A 12,798-nucleotide genomic window follows, 5' to 3' on the forward strand; every position below is an offset into this window, starting at 1 on the left:
AAAAAGAAGAAGATATTTATACTCTATCCAAACCTTGTTTTATGTATTTATTTATAATCTATATCCTAATGCCAAAACCAGATAATCTTAAAAACAAATAAAACCAAGGAGTCCACTGTGTTTGAAAACCACTCAAATGACGATAACCCACTAAAACCCGCCAACAGATTTGAACCCAACACATCATTTCCTCTCTGCCTATATAAATCTTTTAAAAACAAAGATTATCTATTTGCAGTGGCATACTATTTTCACCATGCCTGAGCAGTAGGTATTGATATTTTTTTTTTAATGAACAGTAGGTATTGATATTTGATACTCTGGTTTTCCCAAAAAAGAAGAAGATATTTATACTCTATCCAAACCTTGTTTTATGTATTTATTTATAATCATATCCTAATGCCAAAACCAGATAATCTTAAAAACAAATAAAACCAAGGAGTCCACTGTGTTTGAAAACCACAAATGACGTAACCCATAAAACCCGCCAACAGATTTGAACCCAACACATCATTTCCTCTCTGCCTATATAAATACTCAAAACTCTCAATCTCAAACATTCATCACCACCACTACCAAATTTTCATTCACAAAAAGAAAAAGGAAACAGTGTTTATTTTTATTTTTCATTTTTTTGTCATCAACAATTTTCAACCGTCCGATCAAAGAGCTGAATGGCTGACATGGCAGCAAAGGAACGGAAGATCCTCGTGGCCGTCGATGAAGGCGAGGAGAGCATGCACGCGCTCTCGTGGTGTCTCAAAAACGTGATTTCTAAAAATTCCAAAGATACCCTTGCCCTCCTCTACGTTAAGCCCCCTCGTGCAGTTTACACTGCCATTGACGGCACAGGTAATTTGTCTGTAATCTTCATGGGCATTTTAGGAATACGAAAGATTGAATGGTGCTGATTGTAATTTTGGTGTGTGATTCAGGAGGGTATTTGTTTTCTTCTGATATATTGGCGACAATGGATAAGTACAGTAATGACGTGGCTGAGTGCGTGGTTGATAAAGCTAAAAAGATGTGCAAAGATCTTCATGATGTGAGTTGTAATTTTTTGGTTTGTTAAAGGGTATAATTGTCATTTGATAATTTTCATTTTTTTTTTTGAATTTTTGAGAAAAATTGATTTTTTTTAAACCCTTTCATGATGATTATCTTCACCTATTATTAATCATGTAACTTATTATTTATAACAATTACAGTACTTTAAAAAAAAAAAATTGTTATTTGATAGTACTTTGTTTGATCATTTTATAATTTTTGGATTTTTTAAGAAAAGAAAATTTTTAACCCTTTTAATGATTTTTTTTAATCACGTAACACATTAATAATTAAAAAGGTATTTTTTTCATCTCCTCAAAAAAAAAAAAATAGGGTTTTTTTTTTTCATATATATATATAATTGGTTTGAAAAATAATTGTTAATCCCAAATATATAAAAAGAAATTAAAACAAAAAGTTTAATTTCTCATATATATAATATTTAGAAAGATTTTGACGGGCTAAAATTTTTAATTTCTTATATTATCTTTTTATTAGAAATAAATAAGGTTTTCAATTTGAAAAACCATATAATTTCTTAATTAGTTTTTGTCTTGACAAATTTGTCCCTCGTGAAGGTCAAGGTGGAGACAAGAATAGATCATGGTGATCCAAGGGATGTAATTTGCGAGATGACACAGAATTTGGGTGCTGATATGTTGGTCATGGGGAGCCATGGTTATGGCCCAATCAAAAGGTGGGTCTTACTTAAAAAAGGAAATTATAGGCCTAATTATGTTATTATTGTAATTTTATTTTGATGCATGATAAGTAAATAGGGTACTTCAAACACGTTGAAAACATGAGAAAATGCCACTTTTTTATTAATTCCATCTGGGGTGTATACATGTGAGTGATTTTTATTTTTATTTTTTTTTTTGAGCTAATGAATGATTTGAGTTAGTGTAACTTAGTTTTATATAATGTTGATTTTTTACCCTATTATTTGAAATCTGGTAAGCATAATAATACCATGTGAAAAAGCTTTTGGTTTTTTCTTTGTTGAAAAATGAATTTGTTACCATGAAATAAGATGGACAATTACCTTCATTTTCTAAAATCATATGAATAAAATAAATTCATGTTAATTGGGGTACACCCTTATATATTGTTTTTATGTTGTAATTATATTGTTTAATTTATTTACGAACACATTATTCTTGGGGCTAGCAGAGCTTTCCTTGGGAGTGTGAGCAATCATTGTGTACAGAACGTCCAGTGCCCAGTCTTGATTGTGAAGAAGCCAAAATCTACCGCAACAAACAATTAATTTTTTGTTTTTTTGGGTGGGGGTTTGTCTCTCTAGCTCTTCTTGTAGCTGTTATATAAAGTTTCTTGTATGCTCTTATAAATAAGTGTTTTTCTTTTTTTTCTTTTTTCTTTTTCTTGGTGATTCTGTCATTGTATTTTTATTAATCTTGTAAGTAATGCTTTTTCGGGAATTTGTTTAATATTATTATCATTGAGTGGAGAATTTCCGAAGTGGGAGCGAAAGCTTGGGAGGAATAAGGAAGCATGGTATCTTGGGGGAACAAGCAATGATTATTGTGTAATTAACACATAGGGAATAAGCTATCTCAATATAATAACAAAACTTATATTTTAAGAATAGAGAGTAGGAGATAGAGAATGGTCTTCATTTTCTTATACCATTGAAGTAATTGAGTTGATCGAATGTCTAAAACGAATTGGTCACAAAAATGCAAATGCACAATTTTTTATTCTTCTTTCTTACGCTGCATAGCTAAAATTATATGATTGCAGAAAATGTGCTTTGCTAAACAGGTTCGATATTCATCATAATTCGACCATCATTATCTATTTTCACACAACCAATCTTGCTTCAAGCTCTTCTTTTTGGGTGCACCACTTGGGGCTTGGCACCTATTTTACAGTGACAAGCTTCAAGGTTTATTTCCAAAAACTAATGGGTTTGTTTGGATAGAACATATTTTACTGAAATTGAAAATAATGTAGTAAAATAATTTTTAAATGTGTGAATAGTATTATAAATCTATTTTTAATGAAAAAATTGTTAAAAAATGAGATTTATGAATCTGTAAATGAAAAGTTGTTGAAAAGTTATGTAAAAGGTACTGAAAAATTAATTAAAATAATTTTTAAATGCTGAAAAGTTAATTAAAATAATTTTTAAATACTGAAAAGTTGATTAAAGTGCTGACAAGTTGTTGAAGTGTGCAATAAATTTGATACCAAAGTCAACAATCACGGCACAGTTGAGAAAGAAAAAAAAAAAAAAAGGCTGAAACGCGCGAAGTGTAAATGCAAACGTAAATAATCTGTATCCAAACCAACACAAAGTGAAGTGCCTTAGTGCGGCCGGAATGTTTCTTGATGCATAAATATTACCTCTTCATGCTATTAGAGTTCAAGCAATATTAGTGTGAAAAATTGTTCATGAACCAAGTTTTTAAAACTCACAATTTACATTGATGGTCTACCTTCACGAATTACTTAGCATCTTCTCCTTATGAGTTCCATGTTGATATCTTCTCCTTGTGGGCACCATGTTGATTTTATACTTCGTTACCTACTACTCAACATCTTTTGCATATTCCTTGGTTTTAGACTTCACAGGCTCATCTATGTCTTAACCACTCTGGAATGTGTCAAGCGTCAATTATATCTTGTGCGGGTAACTCCAATTTAGAATCCTTTTTTTTTTTTTTAATTATTATTATTATTATTATTTTTTTTTTTTTTTTATGTATTTGAGGTTGTAAGTTTTAGTGTCTTGAGTGTACTTGAGAAACTACATTGAAGACACAATAGAACACCTCAAGAATATGCTCAATAAAGTGAAGTTTTTCAGCTTCGATAGTTGCTTGAAGAATCAAGGTTATGTGAACCTCGACTGCAGGCTTGACCCTAGTCAACCAGTAGAGCTTCAAAACTCAAACTTTCCAACTTGTAGCCCATGATGACCAAATGGCCTAGGACCTTTTCTAATTATAAACTAGTATATCTGCATAACCCACCATTTGATTGAATGCCTTCCTTATAACAATCATGCTTACCAAATATCAAGGTAATTGGATATTAAAAACTCACTTATCTATGAAGAGCACACATTTTTAGTCTTAAATGAAGTTGGTTAAGTTCATGTATGGGCACTAGTAAATGAGCAATTTCAGCCATATCTTTAAGATGTTTCTAATATATTCTCCATAAGAAACATGGTTTTTCCCAAACAGGCCAGCTGAACCACATAAGCAATTGATGCAATTGCCTACGGCCCCCACTTGTAAAAAAAAATATATATATATATATCTATATTTATCTATATATTTTAATTACAAAAAAAATATATATATATATTTTAGGTACTTTTATTGGTCAATAAAATGTATTAAAAAAACCACATTGTATCTTAAAATGCAGAATGGTACACAATAACAGTGCACACAACTTGATAGAATAAGAGTGCACAATGCACATAGCATTGTGCAGTCTTGTCCACAAGCCCCAAAACATTACAAGGCCTAAGCTAAGCTGGCCCTCACACAACCCCACACTAATTAATAAGTTATCACTTTTTTTTTTTTTTTAATTCAAACTCTTACTTTATCAATTATTATACATTATCACACCAATTAATTATTTGATGTATATTATATCAACTCATTTGTATTATAGTGATACTAATTTATTGAACCATGTAATAAATTAATTTTTATTTGTACAAATTTAGACTTTAAAGTTAAAAAAAGAATCCACTTAAAATTTTCGCTTAAGCCCCAAAATTGTTGAGCCGCCCTGTTCACAAATGGTTGACCATATTGATGTGATGTTCACTACTCCTCTATGCCTTCTTAACCAGTTCTAAGTTGACTGATCTATTTGACTCTTATAAAGAGCTGGAGTGTATATATAATATAAATTTGCTTCCACGGTTCCTTCTTTGTTTTCTAATTTTCTATTCCGAATAATAATCCCTAAGTACTAGTAAGAACAAATAGCAGGCAAGGAAACATTTCATATATTTTGCCCAAGAGGGTGTGGAGTGTTAGTCAGGGGACCAACATCCCAGCTAGGATGCCCTGGTTCAACCATCCACAAAAGATTTATTACTTATCCGAAACATGCTGCTTTTGGGCAAATGAAAGTGTTTAGGGTTTACTCTCCAGGAGTGAATCAAAGGAAACTGCCTTTAAAAAAAAAAAAAATCCGAGTTGATACACAGAAATGTAATGATAAAACTTAATGGACTAATCTTGGAGACACCAACAGAAAGTTTTCTAGAATAATGTAACCATCATAAGGAATATGACAGAAATAGCTAAGCCATGGTGCTGAAAATTCCTTTAATTTTTTTTAATTTTTTATTTTTTTATATTGCAAAATATTAAGAAGAGGCAACTATGGAGTAGTTTCAAATTCCTAAAAAAAAACCTTTCTATTTTCTCGGAAAAAAAATCCTAAAAATAATAAGGCACATTTCAATTTCAATGAAGCAAAATTATTTATCAAAAAAGAAAAAAAAATCAACAAAGAAAAATCAGATTTCCAACCAGAAATTTGTTTTCCTTACAAAGTTGAGTTTTCTCTTCTAATTTGTGGATCTCTTTACTTGTCTTTGCAGCTTTAGCTGACACATTTGTAATTCAATCAGTTGCACCAACATTGTGTCGACCTCTTTCTGCAGATTCATACCTCCCTCTTTTAGTTTAGAAACTCTGATAATTACCTGAGTCTTCATTCTTTGGTGATTTGATCCAAAAGCTGTCATTGACCTTGTCATGTGCCTTTGCTCTAAGAAGATGAATCATGCTGTTACTTTAAAGGGCAAGTGACTTTGCTCTAACAAGATGAATCATGTGACTTTGCTCTATGGTATTACAGGTTTCTACATACGCTTAATTTTTCTTCTTCATTCAAGCTAGGGTGTGCCTACACCTTCAGAAAGATAGAAATGTATTTAGCAAAAAACATTAATTAACAAGGAAGATATAGGCATAATTTGAGCCTTTAAAAAAAAATCCTGCAGAATTGTGAACCAGCATGCAATGATGATCATAATTTGAAATATATTTCTCTTTGCTAGGCAATCAAGCAACATCTTGCCAAATTTCCAATACAGAATTTAAAGTTTGATTTAAAGATCACTATTTCTTTACATTTCCCAAATGGAAGCATTTTGACCCTCAACAATTAAAAGCATTCTGCTGGTTTTTAAAACTGACAAGAAAGGAGGTCTGATCAAGAAATAAAAATTAACATGCAAAGAAGTCACTGACTCACCAATGCAGTCGTGGAATTATGAAATGCCATATTTTAATGCAAGAGATCTACAATGTATATTTTGACGTAGACAGATTTGGTACAATGGCAAAGAGTATGAATTATGTATAGTGAGATACTATTAGCAGACATTCTAAACATTGAAGGTGCTATCAGTGAACTCCCACAATCAATGTCTGCCTCCTATGAGTCAGATAAACATGGAAATGTTTGTCTGGGATCATGAAGGCAGAACTATCATAACATTTAGGATTCTGCATGCAATAACATATTAACATAAGCAAAAACGTTTCTCAAAAAAAAAACATAAGCAAAAACAATTGCACAGAATGCTGATACCCAATCAGAAGAGCAAAGCTCAGGAATTTGTAAGAAGTATCTATTTCTCTCAGGTTTAAGAAAAGTTGACGAGAAACAAGGTCAGATCAAGAAAGAAAAAATTAGCATGTAAGAAGTCTCTAATCTACTAGTAAAAAAAAAAAAAAATGTGAAATTCCATATTTTAATGGAAGAGGTCCAAAATGTACATCATGATTCATGACCTAGATAGATTCGGTAAAATAATGCAGAGTGAATCATGTATGGTGAGATACTATTAGCAGACCTTCTAAAATCAAAAGTTGCTATCAGCGAATTCCCACAATCAATATTTGCCTCCCATGAATCAGATAAATACTGAAAGGTTTGCCTGGGATTATGAAGGTAGAACTATCCTAAGATCATTCTGCAGGCGATAACATAAGCAAAAACAATTGCAGAGGACGCTGGTATTCTATTAGGATAGCAAAACTCAGGAACATGGGACATGGATTGTCATCTAGCTAGTTGAAAAGGGGGGGGGGGGGGAGTTAATTCATATAAAGTACCAAAGTTTCTTATTTTCTTAGTATTTTGGTTAGACTTCAGCCAAATCAATTTAATTTGTTACAAGGGCTAATTATTCCATATCAAAATATTCGTTATTTCCAAATTTATGGCACATATGGTTACAACCCTAAGTTTATCACAATTCAAATCGGGGAAAATTCTGAATCTAGCTACCAAAAACTAGTCACAATCATTTAAACCACATTCCCTATTGTTCAACCTTGAATCACACAATTGACACACTATAAAAAAACAAGTATAAAAATTGCAAATACTCTCAAGAGTAACAAAAATATATATTATAATGACCATATCATCACATTCCATGAATCATTAACTAAACATTCTCATCAAAGATAATTGATAGATTGATCTATCTACCTTGGCGTAGTAGTCTTTCCACACTCTACAAGCTATTTGATGTCCTCCCAAATCAAAAGCCTTAAACTTGATTTTCCCAATACTCATCTCCTCTGATGCAGGGTACTGTGTTGGCTGGTGTTGAACTAATCTCTACAATATTCCATGACCAATACCCAGGAAAAAAAAAGGAATATCAAGCCAATGGCAATCAAACTAAAAAAAAAAACCCACCAATTGTTTGCTTAGAATCACAATTGAAAAAAAAATGCTGTTTCAATCTTAATTTTTGTGTTGTTATGGCTATTTTATTTTTTTCTTTTTTGATGACATGGAACCTTGCCAAGGCAAGGCCATTTGGATCCACCCCTAGGAAGAAAACTGTGGATACATGAGTAGAGCATATAGCTCTTCTCTTAGACTCAAGGAGACAGGCATTTGCTTCTGCCAGCTCTACCCCAAGGCCCTTTGTTGACATTGGTCAGGCCGAGGAGGGAACACAAGTCCTCCTCTGGCCAAGAAGAAGATCCAGCAAATGTTATGCAAAAGTTAAGGAATGGAACATTTGCAAAGGCCTCATCAAAGAGTAGAGCATACAACTCTTCTCTTAGCCCCAAAAATTGCTCGGTGATTAGATGAACAAAGATTGAAATGTATTTAGCAAAAATGCATTACTTAATAAGGAAGATAGCATGGTGGAGCAAAACACAATGACAAGCATAACTCAAAAATGGTCAGTCCACTTTGTTAGGCAATCAGGCAGGAATTTGCCAAACTCCCAATCCAGAATCTCAAGATATATTTAAGAATCACCCATTTTTTTCACTTTTCCCAAATGGTTTTTTATTTTTATTTTATTATTCGATAGTTATAACTAGGGAGAAGTGATTGAACCCTCAATGTATTCCATGGAAATACTAGGAGGTGCCAACAAATTGAGCTTTAAGGCTCTTGGCTTCTCAAATGGTATTTAAAACAACTAACAAGAAACAAGGGCTAAACAAGAAAGAATTATAAACATGTAAGAATGTTATAGTTAGCTATCTCAAGATCCTCTGCATTTAGATTCCATCCTAAATGTGAAGCTCTAAAACTCACTCCCCTCTGTTTTGCAGATGACTTGATGCTGTTTTCAAGTGCTAACATCCATTCTCTTACTATATTTCAAGATACTCAAAAGAATTTCAGGCCTTAGTGCAAATCCTACAAAGAGTGAAAATTTTCTTTTGGCTGTTCCTGCACATTTAAAGGACCAGATCCTAGAGTTCCTTCAGTTTAAAGAAGGGAAGCTGCCAGTTATCTATCTTGGAGTCCCTCTTTTGTCTAGTGTGTTGCAAGAGGGTAATTGGATTTGGGCACAAGCCAGATCCACTAACGCAGTCTCTATCCAAAGCAAATTGTGCTTAATTGATTTTGCTGAGGAAGAAAGACCAATTGTTAATATTATAGTCACAAATCAAAGTTCATCATGCTTTAAATCTGAATCTGGATTCTAGCAAAAACTACACACAACAATTGAATAAAAAAACAAAATTGACCCTACAGTCTCTACATTAACTAAAAGAGAATATATCAGATAAAATAGAGAAATTGAAATTACAATGACATTGACAATATCATCATATTGCACAAATCATTAACTGAAGGAATATTCTTATCAAAGAGACAATTTGATAGATTGAGAAAATCTACCTTGGCACAGTAGTAAAGTCTCTCCAAACTCTACGAGCTATCCAATTCCAACGTCCTCCTAAATCTTTTCTTTCAGCGGTCGGGCCAATTATAGGAAATATAATTGGGGAAAATAGATTTTTGCCCATACTTTTTAAACTATGCAGCAATTTGTATCCGTTTTCAAACTCTTCAGCAATTTGTATCCATTATCAAACTATTTAAGTGTATGTCTCTATTGTGGAATTTGATTTTCATACGTCCCTGTTTTGAAATTCGATTTTTTAAAAATTAAGTGTCCTTATAACTTGAGTTTTCTTATTACCCATTCAATTATTACCGATTGGTATTTTGAGTTTTCTTATTAGTGCTGATTAGTATTAATTGAGAAATTATTATTATCGATTGGTACTAATTGAAATCTGATTAATACCGATCAATATTAATTGGAACCTAAATAATACCAATCGATATTAATATGATTTCTTTTTATAAAATGTTCAAAAACACAGCAGTGACTTGAATCACACTTTTGGCCCTGCAAACATTGAAACTTGGTTTTTTCTATTTTTGGAAAATTTGTAGAGAATTAATTTCTTTTTAAAGGACTCAAATCAATTGGAACTATGAGCTGAAAATTATAGCCAAAACACTAGACAAGTGCAGAAGATATCTTAGAAATGGTAAAGTTGAGTTATAAGGAAAATTTGATTCCTTTAAAATCGAGTTTTAAAAGAGAGACATACTTTTATATATATATATATATTTATTTATTTATTGCTGTGGATTTTTTTTTTCCTTTTTTTTTTGGTGCTGATTTTGGTAAATCTAGTAGACAAAACAATACAAAAGGTCATATTGAGACGGGGACCAACCCATTTAACTCTTTAAAGAGAACCCCAAAGAAAGGAGAGGAAATAGGATGAGGCCAAGAAGAACAAAGGGCAGCCCACACTTGTCAAATTAATGGGCCAACAAATTGGCCTTTGGAAATGAAAAAATTCCACATTTGAAGGATCTTGCGTAAAAGCTATGGTGTTTTGAGAATCACCCTAAGAAATGACACAAACTATTATTATAATTGTAGCTGCTGTTTCAGTCCTTTTTTTTTGCTGAATGACTGTTTCAGTCCTTAACACGCTACCCATTGCATCTTTTAGTTGTCCACGTTTTAATATTTCATAAGGCTCACGCACCACTCTTATATACGTAGAAATCACAATCCAATAAAACCATTAAACTTTTTAAGTATGACAAAATCTATATCTTCAAATGTGGACAATAGGAAACCAACCCAAGGCTTATCCTGCTTTTTTGTTATGTTGGGATGTGTCTGTGAGTTGTGCAATTATTTAAATACTTTTATCAATTATTAATTTTTGTCTTTTTCAATAAATTATTACAATTCACGTAATATTCTTAAATTATATTTCATTTTGTATAAATGAATCAAAACTATTTCTTAAAATGCCAAAATTAATCAACTAATTAAAAAAATAAAGTTTTTTTTTAAGAAACAAAAAAAAAATAATAATGAAGATTATAAAATAAACTTATATATATAGTAAATTGAAAAAACTATTAACTCGAACTTGACCTAACTTAAGTCTTAAAATAAAATTTCAATCCAACCAAACTCACCAACCCGAAAAATTTGACACTTGGTTGGATTAAGTTAGTAAGTTTGATGCACATACCTATCTTTTAATATGCTTAGCCAATTTAAGTATGAATCTTGTTGGACTTCATGCTTTTTTTTCCTTCCTTCCCAAAAAATAGGTATGAGTGACCAATGAAGACCTTATTTAGCAGAATCTATTGCTTACTGAGTAACATTTAAGGGGCCTAGATGTGAATATGGGCCATAAGGCCCACACTTTTATAAGATTAGTTTTAGGATAACGCACTATTTCACAACTTTTTACTTCAATTTTGATGTGACAGACTGTAAGTGATTATTTATCACTTATACATAGACCTATCATTTTTTCTTCACCACTTAATTTCTTCCCCATCACAATTGCGTTAAAGAAGTTGTAAGATAAGTTGTGGTACTAGATTTTCTTCTCTTATAAGCTATTTTTTTGCTTTTTAGTTCTTATGTATAATTTTTTAAAATCTCAATTTTTTTTTTAAATTTTTTAAAATTTTCAATATTTTAACAAAAAGCTAAATAAAAAGTATGGTCATGATCGGTTAGGGGCATCAGCTAATGTTGGAAAAAGTAATTCCTTATAACTGAAGCAGTACAAAATTAATTTCTCCTTTTATTAGATGCTTTGTGCTCGATATGTTCTTGTGTGGTTCCCTTATCCTTAAGCTTGTTGTGCTGGTTACCTTAGACTAGCCAACACATCCTTTGATATGACCATTTGTCTTTTCAATGGAGAAGAATCTAGAGTTTTAAAACTGCATAATATCTTTAAGCTCTCTTTTCCCTTTTGTTGCAATATTCACATAATCCACTTATAGAATCAAGCATTTAAAGCTGAGGCAATGTCAATTGAACCTAATTAAGTACTAGGAAATAGTTAATGAACCCATGCTATCTCAGAATCTAAAAATGGGCTAATCTATTCACTAGATCATATCAAATATGATATATATCTTTGAAATCCACATCAAGTTCAACTATTTTTTAAAATTCCGAAAATGACATGTTAGTACTTAGTGCCATGGTTATAAAATGGTAAATTTGAAACTTTAGTAAAGAGATTAACAACATGATTCCAAAAACTGTTTGATTAGAGATTTATAGTATCGTTGTTTAAAATAATGTAAAAATTGTGATTTAAAAAGTGTTGTAGAAACACGTGTTTATAGCATTCATAAAACATAAAATGTGTTTGGTATTATGTTTCAAATAACATTGTTTAGTGTGTGAAAAAATATTATTGTGTGTTTGGTATGCGTATATTTTATTTTTTAAAAACTGACAAGCATAATACAATTTAATATTTTTTATTTGGGGAGAGAGAAGTCCGTTTATATTTTGTCACATTAAGTAGGCCCTATGATTTTTAACATATTTACAAAAATGTCATTGAGCAACATTATCTAAAAACTGAAAACTTATAAGAGAAGTTTTTTAAATTCAGTGTTTAAACACTTTAAAATGAGCTACATAACTTAAACACCCCCCGATAAACAATACCTTTACCAAACGCATTTTTTTTAACTTACCATTTTCAACATTTATACACCCTTGTCAAAAGCATAAACAAATCATAAACAATAACTTTCACATAGCATCAAATTTTGTGATCGTCTTAATATCTTTCACAAAGCATAAACAATACATGTTTTTAAAAACAAAATTATCTGTTTGCATGCATACTATTTTCACCATGCTTAAGGCCCTCAAATATTTTATGTATTATGGACCTACCCTTTATAATATATCCTAATGCCAAAACCAGATAATCTTTTAAAAAAAAAAAAAAAAACCAAGGAGCCCACTGTGTTTGAAAACCACAAATACAAAAACCTTAAGCCCAAAACCCACAAACCCGCCCACAGATTTGACCCAACACATAATTTTCCTTCTCTGCCTATAAATACCAAAAACCTAAAACATTCAAAACCGCTAAA

At 31.5% G+C, this 12,798-nt stretch overlaps 1 protein-coding gene, 1 long non-coding RNA gene and 2 pseudogenes across 2 annotated transcripts; 1 reads left to right on the forward strand and 3 right to left on the reverse strand.

Moving 5' to 3' along the window:
* Positions 1 to 426: 426 nt before the first annotated feature.
* LOC115979847 (universal stress protein A-like protein) lies at positions 427 to 2,676 on the forward strand. Its single transcript, XM_031101917.1, has 4 exons — positions 427 to 852; positions 936 to 1,045; positions 1,626 to 1,744; positions 2,221 to 2,676. The coding sequence occupies exons 1-4, from the start codon at positions 675 to 677 to the stop codon at positions 2,315 to 2,317; spliced, it is 504 nt and encodes a 167-aa protein (XP_030957777.1). The 5' UTR covers positions 427 to 674; the 3' UTR covers positions 2,318 to 2,676.
* A 2,811-nt stretch (positions 2,677 to 5,487) lies between these two features.
* LOC115979850 lies at positions 5,488 to 9,380 on the reverse strand. The gene is made up of 3 exons (XR_004089205.1): positions 9,229 to 9,380; positions 7,558 to 7,689; positions 5,488 to 5,964 (listed from the first exon to the last, which is right to left on the reverse strand). It is a non-coding gene; the product is annotated as an uncharacterized LOC115979850 (long non-coding RNA).
* On the reverse strand, positions 6,411 to 6,530 carry LOC115983033 (annotated as a pseudogene).
* On the reverse strand, positions 6,885 to 7,004 carry LOC115983031 (annotated as a pseudogene).
* Positions 9,381 to 12,798: the final 3,418 nt, after the last annotated feature.

Source organism: Quercus lobata, chromosome 3 (genome assembly GCF_001633185.2).
Source record: "Quercus lobata isolate SW786 chromosome 3, ValleyOak3.0 Primary Assembly, whole genome shotgun sequence".
Lineage (NCBI taxonomy): Eukaryota > Viridiplantae > Streptophyta > Magnoliopsida > Fagales > Fagaceae > Quercus > Quercus lobata.

Bases quoted from the DNA above. Each gene is read 5' to 3' on its own strand.
- LOC115979847 (XM_031101917.1), top strand. From the start codon at position 675: ATGGCTGACATGGCAGCAAAGGAACGGAAGATCCTCGTGGCCGTCGAT. The intron at 853-935 runs GTAATTTGTCTG...TGTGTGATTCAG, and splicing joins CACTGCCATTGACGGCACAG to GAGGGTATTTGTTTTCTTCT. The intron at 1,745-2,220 runs GTGGGTCTTACT...TGGGGCTAGCAG, and splicing joins GGTTATGGCCCAATCAAAAG to AGCTTTCCTTGGGAGTGTGA.